At 39.0% G+C, this 25049-nt stretch overlaps 1 protein-coding gene across 29 annotated transcripts in view; it reads left to right on the top strand.

Moving 5' to 3' along the window:
• LOC132837931 (NACHT, LRR and PYD domains-containing protein 12-like) overlaps positions 1-25049 on the top strand; it is a 255921-nt gene that overhangs the window by 63518 nt on the left and 167354 nt on the right. For 6 of the 29 annotated variants that reach the window (XM_060857962.1, XM_060857960.1, XM_060857945.1 and 3 more), the window contains exons 1-3: positions 20216-20278; positions 23631-23741; positions 24677-24802. The exons of 22 other annotated variants lie outside the window; for them this stretch is intronic. In XM_060857962.1, coding sequence (XP_060713945.1) covers positions 23674-23741; positions 24677-24802 — 194 coding nt within the window. In that variant the 5' untranslated portion in view covers positions 20216-20278; positions 23631-23673. Of the gene's footprint in view, positions 1-20215; positions 20279-23630; positions 23742-24676; positions 24803-25049 lie in introns of those variants that run through there. One more of the 29 variants, XM_060857946.1, reaches the window with a different exon arrangement.

Below are 25049 nucleotides of genomic sequence, written 5' to 3'. Positions count from 1 at the left end.
AGACCTGCCTCTGTCAAGTTATTACATTTTGGCGACGAGGATGAAAGCGAGGAGGATAAGGTGAAAAAGCTGGATCTGTACAAGTGGGAGCTTTGGATAAGATGGCCAACATGGTAGGGACAGTGACACCTTTTGATTGTCAGTCGCAATCTTGGGAGGAATATTGTGAAATTTTGCAACATTTCTTCGAGGCAAATGGGATTGCGGATGCACCTAAGCAAAGAGCTATACTGTTGAGTACTGTAGGAATTCAAACGTACAGTCTGCTTAGGAGTTTATTGAGTCCAGTTAAGCCAGGAACAAGGACTTTTGGAGAATTGGTGGATTTATTGAAGGAACATTTCAATCCAAAGCCCAGTGAGATTGTACAAAGGTTTAAATTTAATTCACGGTCGAGAGCTGAGGGAGAAAGTGTTCTTGAGTATGTGGCAGTCTTGAGGAAACTGGCTCATGATTGTAATTATGGAGATAAATTAACAGAGATGCTGCGGGACAGACTAGTCTGTGGAATATGTGATGACCGTATTCAACGTAGGTTGTTGGCGGAATCAGAGTTGACGTTTGAGAGAGCGTTGAAATTAGCTCAAGCATTGGAAACAGCCAATAATGACGTGAAGGATTTGCAAGCTCAATGTTCAGAATCTTCCATTTCCATGAGACTGCATAGAATGTCAGTGAAGCAAGATGGTAAAGGTAGAGCATGTTACCGATGTGGAAGTTTGCACCATTTGGCAAATGAGTGTGGATTTATTTCAGAGAAATGTCACAGGTGTGGGAAACAAGGACATATAATGAAAGTATGTAGATCAACCCTTTCCATCAAGGACCCAAGTTTTCAAGGGGAAGAACGACGCAAGCAAGTTGGGGCCAGGAGAGGACGGAGATCACATTATGTCAGCAGAGATGAAAAATATGAATCTGATGAAGAAGGTATTTTTACAGTGTACAGTTTAGAGGAGATTCCGAGGGTTGCTCCTCTGACTATCACATTGGCTGTAAATGATTCGAACATGCCTTTTGAAGTGGATACTGGTTGTGGCGTGACGGTAATGAATGGGTCAAACTTTTCAGAGTTATGGGAAGAACATAAAAGTCCTGAATTAAAGACTTGTTCTTTGAAGTTAAAAACTTATACTGGTCAATCCCTACCAGTGTTGGGGTCTGCGCAAGTGGTCGTCAGACACAAGGGAACAGTGAAGGAATTGCCAGTAGTGGTAGTGCCTGGAACAGGACCTAATTTATTGGGCAGAGGTTGGATCAAGGAGCTGGGCATGAAATGGGAGGCTATACACAAGATTCAAGGGACTGAAAATTTAACCTTGCCTGACGTACTTCGTAGACATACAGAGGTGTTCAAAGAGGAGTTGGGTGAATGGAACGGTCCACCAGCAAAGATTTATGTGGATAAAGAAGCCATTCCCAGATTTTTCAAAGCCAGACCGGTCCCTTATGCAATGAAAGCAAAGGTAGAGGTTGAAATAGAACGCCTGTTAAAGGAAAACATCATAGAACCTGTTAAACATTCTGAATGGGCTGCACCTGTAGTGCCCGTTTTAAAGCCTGATAAAACAGTGCGACTATGTGGTGATTACAAGCTAACAGTGAATCGAGTTTCAAAGTTGGAACAGTACCCCATTCCTCGATTAGATGATCTGTTTGCAACATTGTCAGGAGGGCAGAAGTTCACCAAATTGGATATGAGTCACGCTTACCATCAGATTGCATTAGATGCAGAGTCCAAGAAATATGTCACAGTAAATACCCATAAGGGGTTGTTCACTTATCGTGTTTTACCCTTTGGAGTTTCTTCTAGTCCTGCTATCTTCCAAAGGACCATGGAGGGAGTGCTACAAGGTATTCCTTGTGTGGCAGTTTTTCTTGATGACATCTTGGTGACCGGTCGTAATGATGGGGAGCATCTCCAAACGCTGGCCAGGGTATTGAGAAGGTTGCAGGAAGCGGGACTGCGCTTGAAACGGAGTAAATGTACTTTCATGGAAAAAGAGGTAATGTTCTTGGGTCATAAAGTAGATGGAACTGGCCTACATCCAGTACCTGAAAAAGTGACTGCTATTCAGAATGCTCCCTCACCAAAGACTGTGACTGAGTTGAAGGCCTATTTAGGATTGTTAAACTACTATAACAAATTTTTGCCCAATTTGTCTACTGTTTTGGCCCCAGTGCATAAGCTGCTACGAAAAGATTCAAAGTGGCACTGGGGTTGCGAACAAGAAGCTGCCTTTGTTCAGTCGAAGAACTTGATCCAGTCAGTACAAGTTCTGGTCCATTATGACCCCCAGAAGGATGTGATTTTATCGTGTGATGCTTCTTCTTATGGCTTAGGTGCCGTTCTTTCGCATAAGATGCCGGATGGTAGGGAAAGGCCCATTGGATTTATGTCACGGACATTGAATCAAGCTGAGCGGAATTATTCACAGTTGGACAAGGAAGGATTAGCTATAATGTTTGGCTTACAACGCTTTCATAAGTATTTGTATGGTCGGAAATTTACCATCGTGACAGATCATAAACCCTTGTTGTCTTTGTTTAACGAGTTAAAATCTGTTCCTCAGATGTCATCTCCTAGGGTCCAGCGATGGGCAGTGACGTTAAGAGCATATGAATACAACATCATCTATAGGCCTGGCAAAGATCATGCGAATGCAGATGCTCTAAGTCGGTTACCTCTGCCGATAGAATCTGTCCTGGAACAGGAGGAAAGAGTGTTAATGCTGGAGAATGCCGACATAACCTTGATTACAGCAGAACAGGTGAGAAGTTGGACACAAAAAGATCCAGTATTATCTAGAGTGAGAGAAATGGTGCACCGAGGATTCCTGCAGGATTTAATAGGAACAGAGTTTGACCCATTCACATCAAGGAAAGATGAATTAAGTGTACAGGATGGTTGTGTGCTTTGGGGGGCTCGTGTAATCATTCCCAGTGTGGGTAGATCAGAAGTCCTGAAACAACTGCATCAGTGTCACCCTGGAGTGGCTAGGATGAAAGCGTTAGCCCGAAGTTATGTATGGTGGCCTAAATTGGACCAGGATGTGGAAAGGTTAGTTAAAACCTGTCGTGTCTGTCAAGAACATAGAAACGTTCCCGCTGTAGCTCCACTGCATCCCTGGAATTGGCCCGAAAAACCATGGCAAAGGTTGCATGTAGATTATGCCGGACCCTTCATGGGAAAAATGTTTTTGGTCTTGATTGATGCACATTCAAAATGGATGGATGTGTATCCGGTAAATTCTGCTACATCTGCCGTAACTATTGAATGTTTGCGTACTAGCTTCAGTAACCATGGACTACCTGAACTGGTGGTATCAGATAATGCCACTTGTTTTGTGAGTATGGAATTCAAAGAGTTCCTAAAGAAAAATGGAATACGACATGTTACTTCTGCACCTTATCATGCTTCCAGTAATGGGTTAGTAGAACGGGCCGTGCAAATTGTTAAAGGCATGTTAAAAAAATGCGTTGAAGGAACAATGGCAACTAAATTGGCTCGAGTTTTGTTCAGTTACAGAATTACTCCTCAGACCACCACAGGACTTTCTCCAGCTGAACTGTTGCATGGACGGAAATTGCGATGTTCCTTGGATTTTATACATCCTGATTTAACAAGGAAGATTCAGGAACGACAACAAAAGCAAAAAGTTCATCATGACAAAAAGGCCCATGAACGTAGCTTTGGTGTTGGAGATCCAGTACTTGTTCGGAATTTTGCTTATGGACCAAAATGGATTCCGGGGCATATTGACACTATGACTGGACCTTTGTCTTGTAAAGTGATGCTGGGTGATGGAAGAGTGGTCCGAAGACACGTGGATCAGGTTCTGGCCCGACAGAAATTGCTTGTGAACCTTTCTGAGGAGGTTATGGACTACAAATATCCGGATTTGGACTTTTCTGATAACTCTGCTCCTGCAGTGATTAAAGAGACTGATGGAACAGAGGCTGAGGACATTTCTAGTGAGACTAATCCCCTCGATTTAAGTGGGGATACTGCTCAACCTGGTGAGATAACCACTGAATCATTGACAAAATCCTTTAGTCCTGTTGTGAGACGGTCACAGAGGACCAGGAAATTGCCTGGTCATTTAAAAGATTATGACCTGATGTAAAAAAAAAAAAAAAAAAAAAAATATGTTGCAATATGATTGTTGAATGATGTTTATTGTATTGTGATTTATGAGGGAATATTGTAAACTTGGGGGGGGAGAGATGTTATGTTTTGAGCTATAGTTGATTGACCTGTAGGGGGCAATCTATTGCCGTATTACCAGGGTTAAATTCAGCAAAGAAGACGATGCTAATGGCAGATATAATCCACCTGTGATTCTGTGAAATGCATGTATGGTTTGCTGCTGGTTACCTTTTGAGTAAACATTTTTCCTCTAGACCAGACCTGCCTCTGTCAAGTTATTACACGCTGAAAACGTTTGATGTTTGTGTTGTAATAAAAGTTGGCCGTGAGGCGGCGCCATTTCCCACGATGAGCTCTGTGTGTGTCATCGCCGTGTTCACAGTGAAAAACACTCTAAAATCACTCAAAATCACTCAAAAACATAATAAAGTTAAGTACAAAGGTTAACCAAAGTCTTTCAAGACGTTTTGTCTGGTTTTCGCTCACAATCACTGATATATTTAATCAGAATCTTTCTGCTGCATCTTCTCTCTTCTCTCTGTTCCCGCTCTAGTCGGTGACGTCATCCGCTTGCTTCACGTTCGCTCTCCTGATCGGTCGGTCGGCTGTGAACTCACATTTTCTTAAAGGAACCTTACTTAACTATGTACATGTCTTACATTCACAACACATGAAAACAACCAGAAAAGAAAACATACTCTATAATGATCACTTATGAAAAGTTTTAACTTTGCATTTATTAATTCTTTTAGTAATCCATTTTCTCCTTATTTTTATTTCTTATTATAATCACTCTGGGTTACACAAGGCACAAATAAGATCATTTATTACCACCATAGCAGCAGTAACAGTTCTGTGGCCAGTTTTAAAACCAGACTGAAAATTGTTTAATATATTATTATTAAATAAGATCTCTGACAGGATTGAGAGTTTGTAAATCGGACGGTAATTGTTTAGCTCTGAGGGGTCGCCACCTTTAAATAAGGGGAGAACATAAGCAGCTTTCCAGATTTGGGGTATTGAATTGGACATAAGACTCAAATTAAAAATGTGAGTAATAAGCTCAGCAATAACATCTACCACCACCTTTAGGAGATAAGGATCCAGATTGTCAGGACCTGCAGATTTTTTGTGGTCAGTGCCTTTCAGAGCTTCACTAACTTGCACAACTGAAATAGATTTAAAATCAAACAAATCCAGATTTCTATCAGTTGCAGTGGTGACAAGTGCATTTACATTTGAACTGTCAAATACAGACCCAGCACAGATAAAGTGTTTATTTATCTGACTGATCATAGCAGCTTTATCCTTTATTTCATCTGAGCCAACCAGAAGGTGTTCAGGGAGGCTTGAAGCAACATGTGTACCTGACATAGATTTAATAACTTTCCAAAATTTGGAGGGGTTATTTAGATTTTGTGTAACTGTCTTCAGATAAAACTCTGATTTGGAATTTTTTATCATCAAGGTGCACTTGTTCCTTAGGGTTCTAAATGTAGGCCAATCAGCAGAGGAAAAAATTTTGCAGTTTGAAAGCAGTTTGAAAATCTAGCTTGGGCCCAAGATTTATTTTTTAAATGAATTATCAGGGATTTTCCCTACCACTGATCCTAAACTTTTTAATGGGAACATGTTTATTTGAGATAGACAGAAAAATTGAGTGAAAATATTCCCATGCCAATTCAGCATCCAGAATCAGAGTTACTCTGTTAAGATCACTCATATAAATCATGCAGGAAAGCCTGCTCTTGAAAACCTTTAAAATATCTTTTAAAAATGAACCAAGGTTTTACTTTGGGAATTTTTGTATTCCTGACACAAGCAATTGCACAATGATCACTAACATCATTGCACAATATGCCAGTTGAGGTGTATTTGTGAAATGTATTTGTTATAATTAAATCAAGCAAGGTAGATTTATGTTGTGCTTTAGGATTTGGCCTTGTTGGAGCATTAATGAGTTGTAATAGGTTTAATGAATCACTCAGTTCTTTAAAACAATCTGACAACACTAAAAGCCAGTCCCAATTTAGATCACCCATAAGGATGAATTCAGAGTCATTTAACTCATGTTAAATATCTGAAATGGTTTTTAAAGCAACCTTTGCGGCAGACGGGGGTCTATAGCAACCAACAACAGTGATGTAAGAATCCTTTGATACACCTACTTTGATAGCCAAGACGTCAAACTGTTTAGCTTCAGTAATTGACAGAGTTACAGAGTTAATAAGCTTGGATTTGACATACATGGCAACCCCACCTCCTTTACCCAACTGATCAGTTCTATAGACTTTATAACCATCAATAAAAATTAAATCATCAGTTACAGATTTCTTAAGCCAAGTTTCTGATAGAACCATTACATCAGCGTTTGTCGTATTTGCCCAGATCCTGATCATATCCATTTTAGGGACCAGACTTCTAACATTTAAATGTATGAAACCGAGGCCTGATCGAACTCCTGATTTTGAACTTCTAGTTCATGGCACAAAAGAATAGTCATGGAACCAACTGATCAACTGATTAGTAAAATACAGAGAAGCGGTATAGATTATTTTCTGGAGTAAACAGTACTGGATACAGGCTTCAACACTTTCTGTGCCAATGGAAGAAGGAGGTCAAGGCCTGGTGGACATTAAGTGTCACATGCAAGTCTTCAGACTACAAGCAGCTCAGAGACTGCTGTACCTTAAAGATCATAAAGGCTTGGACACAAAGAGCAGGTCTAATTCTGCAAAAAGCAGCCAACCTTGGACTGGACACTTAAAGGTGATGAGGTGAGTCTCTGATGAGTCTGTGTGGATTACGCTATTTTATAAGTCAGTGCTACAAGCCTAGAGAATCATTTTAAAAAGTATCGTGAACAAACGAGGAAACTGGACTTCTAATGAACCCTTAATTTTTAACATCATAATTTAAACCAGACTGTGTTCTTTAGCTAGTGTGTGAGCTTGTTGTCTTTTAACGTAAGAACTGCACAAAGCTGGGATGTCTCCTAGATAGAAATGGATGGAGATGTGAAGAGGTCCTTAAAGTTAAGACAGACTCAAATTCAACACACCTCATTTAAAAATTTGAAGGACAAGATCTTCATGGTGTTTTCAAAAAGCTACAGAAATGCCACTGTGAGAGGACTTTGACAGGACAAAGGAGACAAACAGGACTTTCCAAAAATTACGATCACTCCAGCTGTCAATGAGGACCAGGAGAAAGAATTTCAGTTGACATAAAAGAAGGAACTTTAATACATCACAGTGAACATTACGCACTTGTGCCCACTAAGCCAGCAAAGAGCATGGAGGTGGCCAGACTTGCTTGGACAGGACTTTTTATGAGTGATAGATTGAGGGTTCAGTATAAGCCTCCCATAGAAAAGCACACAGCTGATCTACAGTGTAAGTTTATTTACAGGGTGATAGCTACAGACAGACATGTGGCACACCTCAGGTTGTATTTTCCATAGCAACAGTCACGCACCAGTTTGTAAGGCACTGAACTGAGTGAGGAGACGTTAAAATGTGAATTCAGCAATTTTGACTGTAAAAAGATTGAAATAATCAGTCGTACATAAACTACATTTGTAGCACAGGCGAGAGGATAAAAGTTAATTTTTATATAATTTTATCATTATTTACTACATATTGTCACACTTGCCTGTGAATGGGTTGAACACAAGACATGAGGGGACAGAACAGTCTTATGTGCAGTTTATTCACAGTAATTTTCAGATATAGCAGATTTTCAAAGAAGTGACTCAGTTCACTGAGAGTTACAGGGTGGTGCTTTCGCAAGTGGCTCCACGAGGCCGGCTGACAGGGTACTGTGTGTGGGTCTGGATGGAGGCCAAGCAGGCATATGGCAGGGCTCAGGAGTACTATACTATATATACATATATGAACCCTTTAGATTAGAACAGAGGTGCACAAACTTTTTCCTGGGAAGGGTCAAAAATCAAACTTGACTAAGAGGTGTGGGACAAGAGTAAACATTGCGTTGTATCAGACTGTTTTATATTATATAAAACATGAATATTTTAAATTTGTCATGGTGCTCCTTATTTATGACAACAGCTTTTTGCTGATGTTTCATCTATAATTTGTGATTTCAAGAGGTCATTCCCAACAGATAACATCGTTATAGGTGGATTCTTTAATGCAACACCACATGATAGACATCCACCTAAAAGCAGTACCCCTCAACCAAACCCTATGTTTACTCATTTTTGTAACAATCTTAAACTATTGGATGTGTAGAGACACCCTAACACCAAAGAGTTTTCTTGGTTGAGACCCAATGCCTCTAGCAAATGGAGGATCGATTATTGGTTCATTTCAGATAATTTGTTACATTTTGTTAAGGATTGCTCTATTTCACCAGTGCCTCTAACAGATCACTGTGCTATTATGTTGGGTGTTAAGCCAGTGTGAAACATTTCACATATTAAGGGATATTGGAAATTTAATTCTGATTGGCTTGAAAATGAGGGATTTTGTGCAAAGTTAAAAGATTTAATCAGAGAAATTGAGAATAGTAATGATTTCAGTTCAGATGGGAGTTTCTTAAATTTAAAATTTGTGAATTTTCTATAGACTATAGTAAAATGCTTGCCGAAATAAGAAGACAACATGAACACAAGATTATATTTGAGATTAATAAGTACTTCAGTAAAGGTGCACTGAGTAGCTCAGAAAAAAGTAACTTTCTTTTCAAACACAACTGGATAACCTGTACATTAAAAAAGCTAAAGGTGCATACATTCGCTCAATGGCCAAATGGATGGAGGAGGGAGAGAAAAGAACATCCTATTTTGTAGGTTAGAAAAAAGACGACAGTCAAAAAATAGTATTGTTTCCATAATGGTGAACAATGTTGAAAATACTGATCCTACAATAATAAACAAAGAAATTCAGAATTTCTACATTGACTTGTAATTGTCTAACGTTTCTCAAACAGAATGTGATGACTTCTTTGAAAAAATTAGTAATGTTATTCCTAGGATTGACAATGAATTAAGAGATCTTTGTGATGCACAATTATGTGTGGAAGAACTGGATTTAGCTGTTCAGAAACTGAAATCAAACAAATCCCCTGGTCCCAACTGCTTTACAGGAAATTTTTATACATTTTTTTAAGATTGATTTAAAAATGTTACTGTTTAATGCTCTTATTGAATCTATTGAAGATGGTTCTTTGAGCCCCACAATGTGTCAAGGCTTGATTATTTTAATCCCCAAACCAGATAAAGATCGTAGATTCTTAGATAATCTCCGCCCAATCACTTTACTTAACAATGATTATAAAAATTTTCACACGCGTTTTTGTCAATTGATTGAAAAAGGAACTTAATGGGGTAATTAATGAGGTTCAATCAGGAATTATTAAAGAAAGATCCATTCACAATTAGAGGATGATGGATATATTATATATATATATATATATATATATATAGGGGACCTGGAGCAAGATGGCGCTGCGGATGGCAGCCTCAGTGCTTGGTTCCTCAGTGTTTACTCTGTTTTTGTTAGTTTTTCCTGCACTTTGTCAAGGAAATCCGGTCAGTTTCACCAGAGATGAACTGCTGAACATTCGGCAGTACACACCACAAGATCTTTTACCGGTTTTTGAGTATTCTGACGTTTTGCTGCATATAGTAGTTGGCGGAGCGGCTGCGCTGTTTAAGCGCTTCAAGAAGCGCAGACGGGGAAAACGCGCCGGCGTGTTAGTGAAACTTAGACAGCGCGGTTTAAGAACACCGCTGCCAAGCATCCACCTGGCGAATCTCCGCTCTCTACCCAACAAAACAGACGAACTCCTTCTGCTCACTGGGAAAAATAAGGACTTTTCGAACTCTGCTGTTCTCTGTTTCACGGAAACCTGGCTGAACGACACCATTCAGACAGCGCGTTAAGTCTGCCGGGCTTTCAGCTTTTTAGAGCGGACCGTGACGCAGAATCAACGGGGAAATCGCGCGGCGGCGGGACGTGTTTTTACATCAATGAAAGGTGGTGTTCTGATGTAACTGTGTTAAAGAAGATGTGCTGTCCAGATCTGGAAACATTCTTCATTAACTGCAAACCGTTCTATTCGCCGCGGGAGTTTTGCTCGTTCATACTGGTGAATGTTTACATTCCACCGCAAGCGCACGTGAGCTCGGCACTACAGACACTCGCTGATCTGATCACAGAGAGTGAGCAACAACACCCGGACTCTGTACTAATAATTCTTGGGGACTTTAATAAAGCGATTCTCTCACGTGAATTGCCTAAATACAGACAGCATGTTACATGTCCCACCAGAGACAGTAACACACTGGATCACTGCTACACAACAATAAAGGATGCATATCACTCTGTCCCATGGGCAGCTCTGGGACTTTCTGATCACTGCTTAGTTCATCTCATACCGACCTACAGGCAGAAACTGAAAACAGCTAAGGACTGTAAAAAGATGGACTAAGGAAGCAGAGCAGGATTTACAAGCTTGTTTCTCGCTCACTGATTGGACTGTTTTTGAAAATGCTGCCACCGACCTGGATGAGCTCACAGAGACTGTAACATCATATATTAGTTTCTGTGAAGATTTGTGTATTCCTACCAGGACTCACTTAACCTACAACAACGATAAACCATGGTTCACTGCAAAACTCAGCCAGCTCCGTCAGGCCAAAGTGGATGCTCACAAGAATGGGGATAGGGTCTTGTACAAACAGGCCAAATACACACTAGAAAGGGAGATCAGAGTAGCAAAGAGAAACTATTCTGAAAAGCTACGGGCTCAGTTTGCCTCTAACAACTCAGCTTCAGTGTGGAAAGGTCTGAAAGCCATCACCAACTACACGACACCATCCCCCAGCACTGTGGTGAATCAACAACTGGCAGATGACCTGAACGAGTTCTACTGTAGGTTTGAAAAAGCCCAATTTTCACCTCCTGTAACCCCTGACTCCAACACACCTAAAATTCAGGTCAGCGAAGATGAGGTGTGTCAGGTCTTTAAGAAGAACAAAAGGAGAAAGGCACCAGGCCCAGACAGTGTTTCACCAGCCTGTCTGAAAACCTGTGCTGATCAACTGGCCCCCATCTTTACTCGGATATTCAACACATCACTGGAGCTGTGTGAAGTACCCTCATGCTTCAAAAGCTCCACCATCATCCCCGTCCCAAAGAAACCCAAAATTACCGGACTAAATGACTACAGACCTGTGGCCCTAACATCTGTGGTCATGAAATCATTTGAAAGACTGGTTCTGGCTTATCCGAAGGACATTACTGGACCCCTCCTGGACCCTCTGCAGTTTGCCTACAGGGCAAACAGGTCTGTGAATGATGCAGTCAATATGGGACTGCATTATGTTCTGCAGCATCTGGACAGACCAGGGACTTATGTGAGGATCCTGTTTGTGGACTTCAGCTCTGCTTTCAACACCATCATCCCATCACTCCTTCAGCCCAAGTTATCCCAGCTATCCGTGCCCTCCTCTGTCTGTCAGTGGATCACCAGCTTTCTCACAGACAGGCAGCAGCTAGTGCGACTGGGGAAACTCAAATCCAGCACCCGCACCATCAGCACTGGCACCCCCCAGGGCTGTGTTCTCTCCCCACTGCTCTTCTCTCTGTACACGAATGACTGCACCTCTCATGACCCCTCTGTCAAGCTCCTGAAGTTCGCAGACGACACCACACTGATCGGCCTCATCCAGGACGGTGACGAGTCTGCTTACAGACTGGAGGTGGAACGGCTGGCTGTCTGGTGCAGCCTTAACAACCTGGAGCTGAACACGCTCAAGACAGTGGAGAAGATCGTGGACTTCAGGAGAAACCCCCCTGCTCTCCCCCCACTCACCATCATGGACAGCATTGTGACAGCAGTGGAGTCATTCAGATTCCTGGGAACCACAATCTCCCAGGACCTGAAGTGGGACATTCACATTGACTCCATTGTGAAAAAGGCTCAGCAGAGGTTGTACTTCCTTCGCCAGCTGAAGAAGTTCAACCTGCCACAGGATCTGCTGAAACAGTTCTACACTGCAATAATTGAATCCATCCTCTGCACTTCAGTGACTGTTTGGTTTAGCTCAGCCACCCAATCCGACCTCAGGAGACTACAGAGGGTAGTCCGGACTGCTGAGCGAATCATTGGCACAACTCTCCCTACACTCCAAGACCTGTACTTCTCCAGAGTGAGCAAAAGGGCAAAGAAAATCACTCTGGACCCCTCACATCCAGCACACTTACTATTTGAACTGTTGCCATCTGGCCGACGCTACAGAGCCCTGTGTACCAAAACGACCAGATATAGGAACAGTTTCTTCCCTCAGGCAATACATCTGATGAACACTTAACATACATCTGATGGACACCTAACATACACAGAACAAAACCCATTCTTACATTGTCTGCAAGTACGCATTTATATTTTATTTTGCACATCTACATTTGAATTTGCACATCTTTTACTTTAATTTGCACACTTATATTACAATTTGCACATACAACTGTCTATTATTTATATGTTCATGTCTTACCATTGCTATATGTTTACACTGTGGAGCTCCTGTACTAGAAAAAATTCCTCATATGTGGAAACATACTTGGCAATAAAGACCTTTCTGATTCTGATTCTGATTCTGATTCTATATTCTTGTTGTAGACTTTAAGAAAGCATTTGACAATTTAGAACATTTTTTATTTAGTTTTTATTTAAAGCTTTAGAACACTTTGGTTTTGGTGAGCACTTTGTCAATATTATAAAAATGATTTATAAAAGTTATGAACAGTTTTACTCCCCTCTCTATGTGTAGGCAGATATAGCTATGCAGCAAGATTAACACTCCTTGCATTGTTGAAGCTGGATTTCCATGACAGATAACTGGCAGGTTGATCATCGAATTTTTAAGCCCTGCAGTAATGAGATCATAATGAGATAAATGAGATAAATAATGAGATAAATAAGCAGCCATTTCAGAGACATCTGTAGAATTAACTTTTGCTGTGATGGGAGTCTGTGCTGTCACTGGAAAACCCAAGTTTGGTGACCAGACAAATTAACACATTGCTAACATGTAATAGTTATTAGGGTAAATGAAACCACAGGTGATGAAGAACTGAAATTTCTTAGAAGAACATGGTACCACTGCTAGGTCAATTAAGATTGATGATACTGTCATTGAATTTGACAGCGGACGTTCTTCACAATCTCTAGAGCCAATGTTACCGCATAAGTATCAGCTGACTAGTGATACAAGTTACTTACACAATAAGGTCCCTAGCCAGTGTTTACACTCAACAGTTGGGGGGTACAGCTACCAAATCATACCTCAAAGGGCTAAGAGAGATAGCAACACTCAGTGGGGTAGACTTTGAAACCATGTTAACCCCTTTGATAAAGAGCCGCCTGAAAACAGAGCGTCTAAAGGCATAGATCACTCTTGCCAAGAAGGAACCCAGTCAGCCCCGATTGGTGCTTCTCGTGTAAATGATACTACAGTACTTACCTCTCCCACTGTACTTAACCCACCTGAAGTTCAGACGTTGGTGGTCGAACACGTGGTGAGGAGTGGAGAAGCTGTTGCTCAGGCACGTGTGCCTATGCGCCTCAGATTGTTCTCTGTGAGGAAACCTCAACCTCCAAACGAGGATCTTTACGGGTCAAGGAAGATCTTAGACCGGCTGCCAACATTATCAAACACTTGGGTCCTGAAACTTCCCCATCAGTTTACTTACAATTGCTAGATTCGGCATTTGCCACTGTAGAGGATTGAGACGAGCTTTTCGCTGAGTTCAACTTTCACACAGCTGTTGCTGATGCTGCGCACGGAAGCGGATAAACATCCAGCTACTGTAAAACCATTCGTATGAAACAGCACCTTGGCGAAACCAAGCAGCGATCATCAATACATGCCCAATGAACCTGGGTATCTGCAGAAACAGATCAGGCTGCCGCTTCTAATGTACTGTCATTGGCAACCAAAGCCAAAGAGCATTGTCCATCTCTGGAAAATACCATCATAAATATATCGGACATATGCCAGCAACTGAGCCAACCCAGCTACATCAGTCGATTCGTCGATTTGTAAAGCGTAGAAATCACTGGATTTTATACGAAGCAATAGTTATTTTAAAACGCCTTCTGCCATACTGTGTGTGAATTACATGCGATACGTAAAGATGTGCACTTACGCATGACACTTGAGTGGACGCAGATTTTTGTTGACTGCAGATAGGGTAATTTGATTGGATGTCATGAATTTGACCTTTTATTGCACTACCTGGCTACTTTGCTGTGATTACACTAGAGGGGGCACGTCTTTATATTTAGTCTGAGAAATACATGTCTGGTTGAATATTAGGTGCGGTATAATTACATTAACAGTACATTTCAGCATTTTGTTCGCGTTACCCCCTCCGTCACGTGGCGAACCCACGGAACCACTGCCCTAGACAAACTAAGTATCTTCTGAATCCATTGCCAGCGAATCAGTCTATTAATCTATTATCTTATAAATCTATCAGAGTACACTTATGTTATGTAACACTGAAGGCCCTGTTACATAAAAGTGGTGAGCCAGCCAGGAGGTAGTGGTGTGTTACTGATCATAGGCATTGAGACTTTAAAACCCCAGTTTGGTGACCAGACAAATTAACACATTGCTAACATGGATGCTATTGCTCAGGAAGGTATAAAAATCCCAAATGCTGTGATAGTTAGGGGGGTAAATGAAACCACAGGTGATGAAGAACTGAAATTTCCTAAAAGAACATGGTACCATTGCTAGGTCCATTAAAATTGATGATACTGATGATTGATGATCAGAATTCCATAATAATCTAGTCATTGAATTTTACAGCAGGCGTTCTTTACAATCTCTAGAGCCAATGTTACCGCATATGTATCAGCTGACTAATGATGTAAATCGTCGCTGTCGGGCGGAATCCTCATATCTCCAAAACCGTTATTTTTCAGGAAATGAAAAAAACGCCGTACCTTATCTGCAGTGCACAGGGTTTAGTCCGCTTTGCAGTGGATTGTCTTGCGCTAAATTCCTGACCTCAGATGAGCACCAGAACTAGCGGGGGTCAAGATTTTTTTTTCTTTGAGCACAGTGTTTTGAAGACATTTACCTCAGAAGACGTGTTGATTCGTTGCGACTCTAATAATTAATTAATTGTAGCTGTAACGCAAGTGTCTACAAAAGTAAAATGCAATATTGTTAATGCTGGAACGATTATTTTCTATTTACTTACTAAACTGTAAAATAATACTTACTTAAAGTATATGTTGTTAAAATTTGTTGATATAATATGCCTGAAAAGTGGATGTATGTAAACAATACTTTATTGTTGAACCTATACTGTATATGCTTATATTTATGTTACCTACTGGATTGTGGTAACATGTGACAAATATAACTGTTTACTACTGTATATGCTGTCATGCATTTCTAGCCATTTAAACAGGTCAGGTTTTTTAGTGGAGTTAAGAATATCATTGATGGAGAGTCAACCCAGCCGAATTCTAGAAGGAAACAAAAACATCTAAACCATTCATGAGAGTACCTTGTGTTTTGTTTATTGCTCACTCAAGGTTTAAAGCACTTTGAGGTTTCAACTGTTCTACAACTTAGTGGACAACAGTAAATACTTACCTCTGGAACTGAGAACTGATCAGTATTGAGAACTGCCCTAGTTGGAACTGTATTTAACTGGACAGTGTTATACTGTTGCTGTTCTAACCAGTATTACACTGAAAAAAGATCTGATATCAGTCGGAAAGTTGGAAATCAATTCTAATTGTCTATTTGTCTCTGTTTTGTTAAATGTTGTTGTTAAAGGTAGTGATTAGAGATCACTGATCTTAAACATATTGTCTACACTTACATCAGGGGCCTGTTTCAGAAAGGAGGTTAATTGAAAACTCTGAGTATATTAACCCTGAAAGAGAGTTAACTTATACTCAGAGTCAGTTACCATAGTAACTTACTCTGTGAACCTAACCTGGCAGGTTTTCTTCGGTTAACCCAGAGTTTCTTTTGGTCTCCTTCCCTTTTTTAAAGAGGAAGCGATGTTTAAACACCTCATTCATTGCACACATTTCAGTTACACAGAGAGTATCTAAGGGAATGAAATGTCCTGTTATGGACGATCCTGTTGATGAAGAGTCTGTATTAATTTGTAGGGAGTTACATTTACATCAGGAGAGGATTTTGAGGCCCAGAGTGGATATTTTGTCATATCCCTATGTATTTTTATTTGAGCGGTACCGTTTTTCTTGTACAGTTAATAAGATACATCCATAATCTCATCCATTGCATCCGAGCAGATGCTTTGCGTTGCCTTACATTTCTTTGCAAATGGTAGTTTTGTGTATAACATCGGGGATGCAGAACATATTAGTAAGACTACTGTTTGCAGAGCGGGCAGGAAAGTGTGCCTCGCTCTTAAGCACTTTCTGACCATTTTTGTGTTGTTTCCTGATAAAATAAAATACTGTTCTTCCGGTTTCACCCCTGATATTATAACAGTTGGGAATTTACTCTAAAGTAGTTCTTAATTACTAACTACAAATTACATCTCCAACAAATCTAATTAGTGTAATGAGGAGTCGTAAGGCTGGTGATCCATGTGCAGCGTGTTTATTGGAAATCGTGGTCGGGCAGGGCAGGGTCGGCAATGGTAAACACAATGTTGTAGTGCAGGCAAAATCAGACACGAAATGACAGGCAGACAGGTCAGGGCAGGCAGCAAACAATCAGGAACGAGAATACAGAAACAATATCAAAACCGGAATAAAGACACATGAGAAAAACGCTCAATGATGCAACGCAAATCGAGACTTCGCACTGGGGGAAAGTTCGAGTTCAGTTTATATAGTGTGGGAAATAGGAAACAGCTGGTGGTGTAATTAGTCCCAGTGAGGGGCTTGTGGGAACTGCAGTCCGGAAGCGCCTAATATTCCGGAGACGCTTCTCTCAGCTGCCGGTTGGAAGGTGGGGCAGGTGCGTTGACCATGACAATTAGATTAATGTAATAATTACTATCTCTACAAAGTATTGGTCTACTTACTTATTACTTTCTAAATCCCAAATAAACCTCAACCACTTGAACAATAAGGAGAGACAAGAAACTGCCCTTCTAATGCTTTCAAATAAACAATTGCATAAGTGTGTAACTAGAGGGATAAGTTTACATTAAAAATATACCTTGTAAAAGGTATTTAGGGTTTTTTTTTTTAAATACGTGTAAAATTCTCCATATGCTTGCAGACTTTTTGTCTGATGCTGTTACCATGGTGACTCCATTGACAATTTAGAGGTGATAAAACTAACTCATTTCAGATGTTCTGTAACCGAAAACTCTGAGTTTCCCATCTCAGGGTAAATCAACTCAGAGTTCAAGTTTAAACTCAGAGTTGGTTGAACCTCCTTTCTGAAACAGGCCCCAGGAGATGTAATTGATTTGTTGTTTTGTTTAAACAGAGGGGGAAGTTTATAAAACACTCATTTACTTTACATGCAGTCTCTTGTCATTAATCAGTATTTACCCCTACCTCCCTGGACAAACTAAGTATCTTCTGAATCCATTTCCAGCGAAACAGTCAGTTAATCTATTATCTTATAAAATGTTATAATACCATTACAAAATGTTAACACAGGCTTTAAAATACATGTGCTGAAAGATTCTTAACAATAAATGCCCAGATTACATGAATCCAACAAGCAGAGGAGTACTTAAGTCTCATATACACACATGTACCTTCATATAACATCTCCAAATACAACAGCATGGTCTAACAAAACATCAAAAAAAAACATTTATTTAGAAAACACTTACAAACAATGCTTTTTCCAAGAATAAATTAAGTGTAAATTGAGATTGGTATCATAGGTGTACACTCTCAAAAAGCTCACAACAAAATGGCTGAACAACGTGTGCTCTGCATAAATATATGCAAGTCACCAATAGGGGTCGCTAAATTACAAAACCCGAAGTCTGAAAACAGCACAACAGTTCCATTTCTCTTTCTTACGGTACATCACAAAGATTTCCTATTAGTCGTGGAATGATGCAAGGCTGCCCTTTGTCCCCTCTTCTGTTCATTTTGGCTGCAGATATGTTGTCTAGTTTTTCATGATCGAATGGTACAAAAATTAAATGTAATTTGGTAAAAGTATAGCAATCAGTCAATTGGCAGATGATACTACATTATTCTTAAAAAACAAAGATCAAATTCCTCTGGCTATTTCAGTAGTTAATACATTTTCTAAGGCATCAGGACTCCAGCTGAATAGAAACAAATGTGAACTTCTTGCCCTACATCAGAGTGATATCACTTGTCTGCATAATATCCCGGTAAAAGATAAGGTGAACTATTTAGGCATTACAATTACCAAAGACCAGAAAATAAGTACGAAAGAAAATTTTGAAAGTAACGTACAAAAAGCAAACCGAATACTAAATTGCCGGTTACAAAGAGACATTTCAATTTTTGGTCGAATTTTGCTAACCAAAGTTGAATACTTATCAAGATTTATTTATCCCGCTCTTTCTTTAGCTCCCACTCGAATTTTATTAAAACATGTTCCCAAAAAATTTATAATTTTATTTGGAGGCACAAAGCCCATTATATTAAAAAAGCAGACATTATTAAATCCTATGAACAAGGTGGTTTGAATGTAATTGAATTTGATAACATGAATATTTTGTTAAAACTTAAATGGTTAAAAATGTTTTTGTGTAAAGAAGAAAGTTTTTGGTTTACAGTCCCCTCAGCTCTGTTTCAAGAATTTGGTGGAAATTACTTTTTTCTCAAATGTAATTTTGATTTATCCAAACTCTCTGTGAAACTATCAACATTCCACCAAGTACTTTTATTTTGGAAATTGGCATACACATAATTTTACACCTCATAATGCTTCGATTTGGAACAACAAATATATATTATACAGGAACAAATCTTTATGCTATAAGAACTGGCTAAGCAGAAGTATATGGTCAGTGAGAGATCTAATGGATGAGAAGGGGAACATTTTAGACTATAATGCCTTTACATTGAAGCATGGCTTTACCTGTCACCCGAAAGAGTTCTTCACTGTCATTAATGCAATACCTTCTGGCATAAAAATGCTGAGAGGCGCCTTTTCTTAAGCTAAAGTTAGTTCGGTTCTTCCAGCTTTAAACTTTGGAGATATTAATTTTAAAAGTAATACTTGTACTAACATGTATGTAAGACATGTCGTTTTAAAACCCTGTTACCCCTGTCAAGTTAAAAGAAACAAATTAGATCACATGTTTGATAAGAATACTGTAAAATATCTTAGAACTGCTTATTTAAGTTTTCTTGTTCCTCCTAAAGCAAAAGAAACACACTTCAAAATTTTACATGAGATTTATCCTTCTAACAAATTCCTAAATCAATAATTTAATATAGAAATTGTCCCCTGTTCCTTCTGTGAGAGACATTCTGAAGACACGGATCATATCTTTTCTTCATGCTATTTCTCCAAACTCTTCTGGAGATCAATTCAGGGCTGGTTCTTAAAAAAAAGGTGGTTGCTGATAGTTTTTTCTTTACATCATATCTAATTTGTAATACTCAAAGACTGCTGTGTTAATTCTTTTTTGCTGAATAATATTGTTATTTTAGCAAAATATTTCATCCATAAATGTAGATTCTTTAACCCCCTCATCTACTTATTATCTTAAAAAATGACTTTGCATATTTTCCCAAAGCCCTTAATAAGATGCGAGGTCAGAGTGCTAAGAAACTGCTATATCTTTTGCCATCATTTGATTTATTGTGATTCTGCCCTTAATTCTTTTTGTTTTTCTTTTCTTTTCTTTTCCGCTCTATTTAAGTTCATGTAAGTTATTTTTTCAAATGTCTATTTATTTATTTGTTTATTTATTTTGTCTTTTCTAAATAATCTATTACTTATTCTGTGTTAAACCTGTCATTTCTACTATTTCCTCTTGTAGAGATTATTTGTGATTGTTGTTTATTTACTTCAATAGGAAAAAAAGTACTTGTCAATGTACCGCAAGGCCACACTGTCTGCGCATGCGCAGTACTAAGACTAAACGAAAGCGGAATAGTTCGACAGTGGACTACAGGCTATAACACCATCGTAAGGTGAGGACTTCTACACGTTTAAATCCTTTATACATCGATATTTTCATACGAATATAAAATACGATAAGGAACAACGCGTCTGTTGAGTGTAAACGATGATGGAGCGATTCTTACCGAAACAATACAGCGCTAGCTAACGGGTCTCGTGGTTGTGTTTCGTATTGACAAGTAGTGCACTAGGTAGGTCGCTAGAACGCTGTATGTCCACTACAAATCAAGGGCGCTTAAATAGGGAGGATGGAGCGATTTGAGCTTCGGCCCTAGGCGGATAATTCTTTTTTTTCGCGAGCTACATCATATAAACGACATGAAATGTAACACAGCTGTAACTTAACACCGCTAATACACCACATATCTGGTATTATTCTGTATTTTTATATTTAGCTTTGTTTATTATTATTATTTTCTCTGTTCATCTCGAAAACTAGCTTTAGCATTAGCTCACCGTAGCTCTTCCTTGTTAGCTATATGTACAACTGTTATTAGTTAAACTGCGTAACGACACTTCACTTTTATTCCCACACGTGGATTTAATAGATTTTAATAAGCAGGATTATAATAGGGCTATTTTTAACATACAGCTATTTAAAACCACGGTTGTCGCTACATAATGTCGTGTATGTATAGAGTTACAAAGGGGCGCAAAGTTTCCGGTAAATTTACTGAAACTTTCAACGGGAACTTAATCTGGGGAATTTTGGAAATATTCCAAATTGGACACTTTACGGGATTTTATAGGAATTATTTGGTAATCTATGGAAATGTATATAAACTATATCATATACAAATATAAATAAACATGTTGTTTGGTCATAAGCAGACATGAATGTAGACCAGAGGAAGTTCTAGACCTTCTTTAGGGTGTCTCCTGCCCCCTGTCTGTGATCTCAGTCACCATAAAACTATAAGTATCATTTTTACTTTCAGAAATAAACAATAAAATGACGTTAAAATGCAGGACGTGTCGTCGATGGGAAAGAAAATTATTTAACAGTTTGATCCAAGAGCGATTTTTTTACTTTACTTTTAGGCGCGTGCGTTGTAGTCTTTTAAAAGTGCGTCACCAGCTGTGTGCTTTATTAGAACGGAGAAGCACAGGGACGCGCAGCGTGCACGCGCAGTCAGAGCTGGAGGCGCAGCGTGCACGCGCAGTCAGAGCTGGAGGCGTTTATCTATAACGTTAATCGGCGGAAAGAGGCAACTAAAAGTAGTGAAATGTCACTATTCTTATTACCAAACAAAATATTAATGTAAACAATCCATTCAATACTAAATAAAAATAACATTTATTGATTTGGTCTTTGTGAATATTAGTTTATTAATGACTACATTCATTAGACACACTGTTTGTAGAGAATGTACACACACATGAACTGATCTGATTCAAGACTGACATCATTACATCATGCATAAAATTTTGGTGTCCACTTTTGCCATTTTAAATAATCCCATAACTTTTGTCTTACTATGTAGTCATATAATATATAATATAAAACTCGTCTTGTTTTAAATTCTCACTGAGGACTAAAACCCCTAAAGATGAGACCCTAGAACCGCCCCTGATGTAAAGTAATACACATTTTATAAATGATGTCTTGACTGATTTAATTGTAAGTAGAACTTTAATTGATTCTTTCATTGAGTAACACAAAAGCATAATAAACATTATACATTAGAGCAACAAACATTCTAGTAGAAAATACAGATGGTAAATACAATAAAGAAGAGAAAAATAGAGAACACAAAACCATGTCAATGGACTTGAGAATTTGAATAACAGGAAGTGAAAAGTTTTCAGATTAGTTTTGAAATCCTGTAAAGACGACAGGTCTCGAATGCTCTGGGGGAGATACCAGAGGCTGGGAGCCGCAATACAGAAGGTTCTACCACCAAAAGTCTTCAGCCTATAATGAGGGACCTCTAATAAATTAGAGTCAGAGGACCTAAGTGCAGGGGCAGGGGTATATGTGTGAACGAGATCTGTGATATATTGTGGACAGGAGTGATGGAGAGCTTTAAATGTAGTGAGGAGAACTTTATATTGAATACAGAAACTAATTGGGAGCCAATGTACACTGTATAAGATGGGGGTTATGTGGGAGGATTTCTTTGTGTGTGTTAACACTCTCGCTGCTGAATTCTGGATATATTGGAGTTTCTTTAAAGGAGTTGATGGTAAACCATAAAAAAGTGCATTACAGTAATCTAGACAGGAGGTAATGAAAGCATGGACAAGGGTCTCGGCATCATTTATATTTAAACTTGGGCGTAATCGGGCAATATTTAGTAGATGAAAGAAGGCAGATTTGGTGAGAGATGAGATGTGAGAGGAGAAAGACAGAAGAATCAAACACTATGGTCAGGTTTTTGATAGTGGATGAGAGTTTTACATGACAGCCAGCGATATTAATTTTATTAATAATAAGAGATGAAGTACATTTAGGAGAGCCGACTAAGAGCAGATCTGTTTTATCTGTATTTAGTTTCAGGAAGTTCTTGGTCATCCATATGTTTATTTCATTGATACAAGGAGTTATAACATCTATGGGAAAGAGATCAGTGTGTTTAAAGCTCATGATAGACACGTGATAAAGACACACGTGATTGCTTAGAAAAAAAAGGTTGCAGTTAGTTAGAAAAAAAAAACACAGAGAAAAAGCCGTGTTGTTGTCATGTTAAAACCTTGTTATAACTTATATAACGTTTCCAGTTCAAAACAATAATTTAACACTATATATTCCCTGCGTGGTGAGTAATTCATATGTTGTTTAGTGAATTTATAGTTTCTGAGATGTTGTTATGTAGATCACTATTTGTAATTAGCACCGAAGCGCCTAAACAGCTAATGTTATACGCATATGTTTGTGTAGACATTTACTGTTTTTATACTGTTTGTCGAAATATTCATGCAATATGTGTTGCATTTAGTTGCTAAACAATGTTCAGTACGTGTTTGTGATGCAGAGACAAATGTGTGATAATGTTTAATGCAAATATGTGATCTCAACATCATAGGGATTATTATATCTTGATTTATTAGCACAATTTAATGCTTACGATCTAAAGCTGTTAAAATGTAATTCTGAATTGTTTGCTTTTTACAGCTTGACCACACACACACACACACATACACACACACACACACACACACACACACACACACACACACGTGCAAAAAAAAAAAACTAAAATTAAATTACAGCAACAACGACCAAATGTGAACATTGTGAGTTCTGCACGAGAATAAAAGACAAAATCAATATCCAGGTTAATGTTAACATTTCATGGGTAACTGTAAGTAAAATAAAGAGTTTATATAAATGACTAAAGGACTGTGTATAATGTTGTACAGTAAACTCCAGAGATCAGAATCACCAACACACAGCTATATCTCCATGATGGGTGATCAGTCTATGGTTCCTCCTCTGAACTTTAAAGATAGAGACTCATCACTTCTACACAGGTAACGTCTCCTCACTGTTAACGTCACTGCTAAAGTCACACTTAAAGGTGGGGTCTCCGTTGTTTGAAAGCCAATGTTGACATTTGAAATCACCAAAACAAACACGCCCCTAACCCAAATGGGTCCCACCCCTGTATCGATAGCTCCGCCCACACATACATACGTAACCCAGGCAACTAACGGAAAGAAACGTGTCTTTATCATAGCTGAAGGGAAGAACAATACGATTGTAGATAAACAAACAAGCAAAAATGACACACAAGCATAATCATGTAAAGGACAAAGACATATATTAGTTCTGTGTAACAAAACAAAACCAACGTTACTCACCTATCGAGAAGGAAAAAAGCGCCTCGGCGTCTTAAGTAAAGTTGGTCACATATTCACAGATTGGAGTTTCCCGAGTCAATAACTCCTGAGCTAAACACTGTTACTACACAAAACACGGTTGTAGCTGCGTCTCTACATTACTACGATAGAAAAGAGGTGTTATTTGTGTAGTAACAGCGTTTAGCTCAGGAGTTATTGACTCAGGAAACTCCAATCTGTGAATATGTGACCAACTTCCTGCTCCTTCAGTTCTCTCCAGCGCTGGAAAGCTGATCCTATATTAACACGTCCTACTTCTTATCTTATTGTAAGTCTTTCTTCTCTTTCTTTCTTTGTTTTTATCCTCCATGTCAATGTTAAAACCGCTTTCTGCTAATGTCACACATGCGCACTGAACACTCTCTCCGCCCATATGGACAAGACACGCCCCTTTCTGCTCATTGGCTACACGTTTGTTTTGATTTTTGTTTTGATTTTTGTTTATTATTCGGCCCGACTCGGTTTTCTGAAGCATTTCTCAAAAATCAGAGACCTCACCTTTAAGGGAAATATACAGTAAGTAAAATAAAGTGTGTATATAAATGACTGTGTATAATGTTGTACAGTAAACTCCAGAAAAAGAGAAAGAGATCAGAATCACCAACACACAGCTGTATCTCCATGAAGAGTGATCGGTCTATGGTGGTTCCTCCTCTGAGCTTTAAAGATGGAGACTCATCACTTCTACACAGGTAACGTCTCCTCACTGTTAATGTCACTGCTAAAGTCACACTTAAAGGGAAGTTTAACTACATAAACAGGGGACAAAATAAATACTGAAACACAGTAATGGAGCCACTATTGTGTGTCTAAATACTTTTTTGTATTATTTAATCTTTTATTTGGAAATGTGTTTGGGAAAAGTGTGTTTGTGGTGTGTTTAAAGGTGCGGTGCACGATGTTTGAAAGCCAATGTTGACATTCGAAATCACCAAAACA

Source organism: Tachysurus vachellii, chromosome 22 (assembly GCF_030014155.1).
Source record: "Tachysurus vachellii isolate PV-2020 chromosome 22, HZAU_Pvac_v1, whole genome shotgun sequence".
Lineage (NCBI taxonomy): Eukaryota > Metazoa > Chordata > Actinopteri > Siluriformes > Bagridae > Tachysurus > Tachysurus vachellii.
Note: the sequence above shows the minus strand (reverse complement) of the source record. Positions and strands in the feature narration are given on the sequence as shown.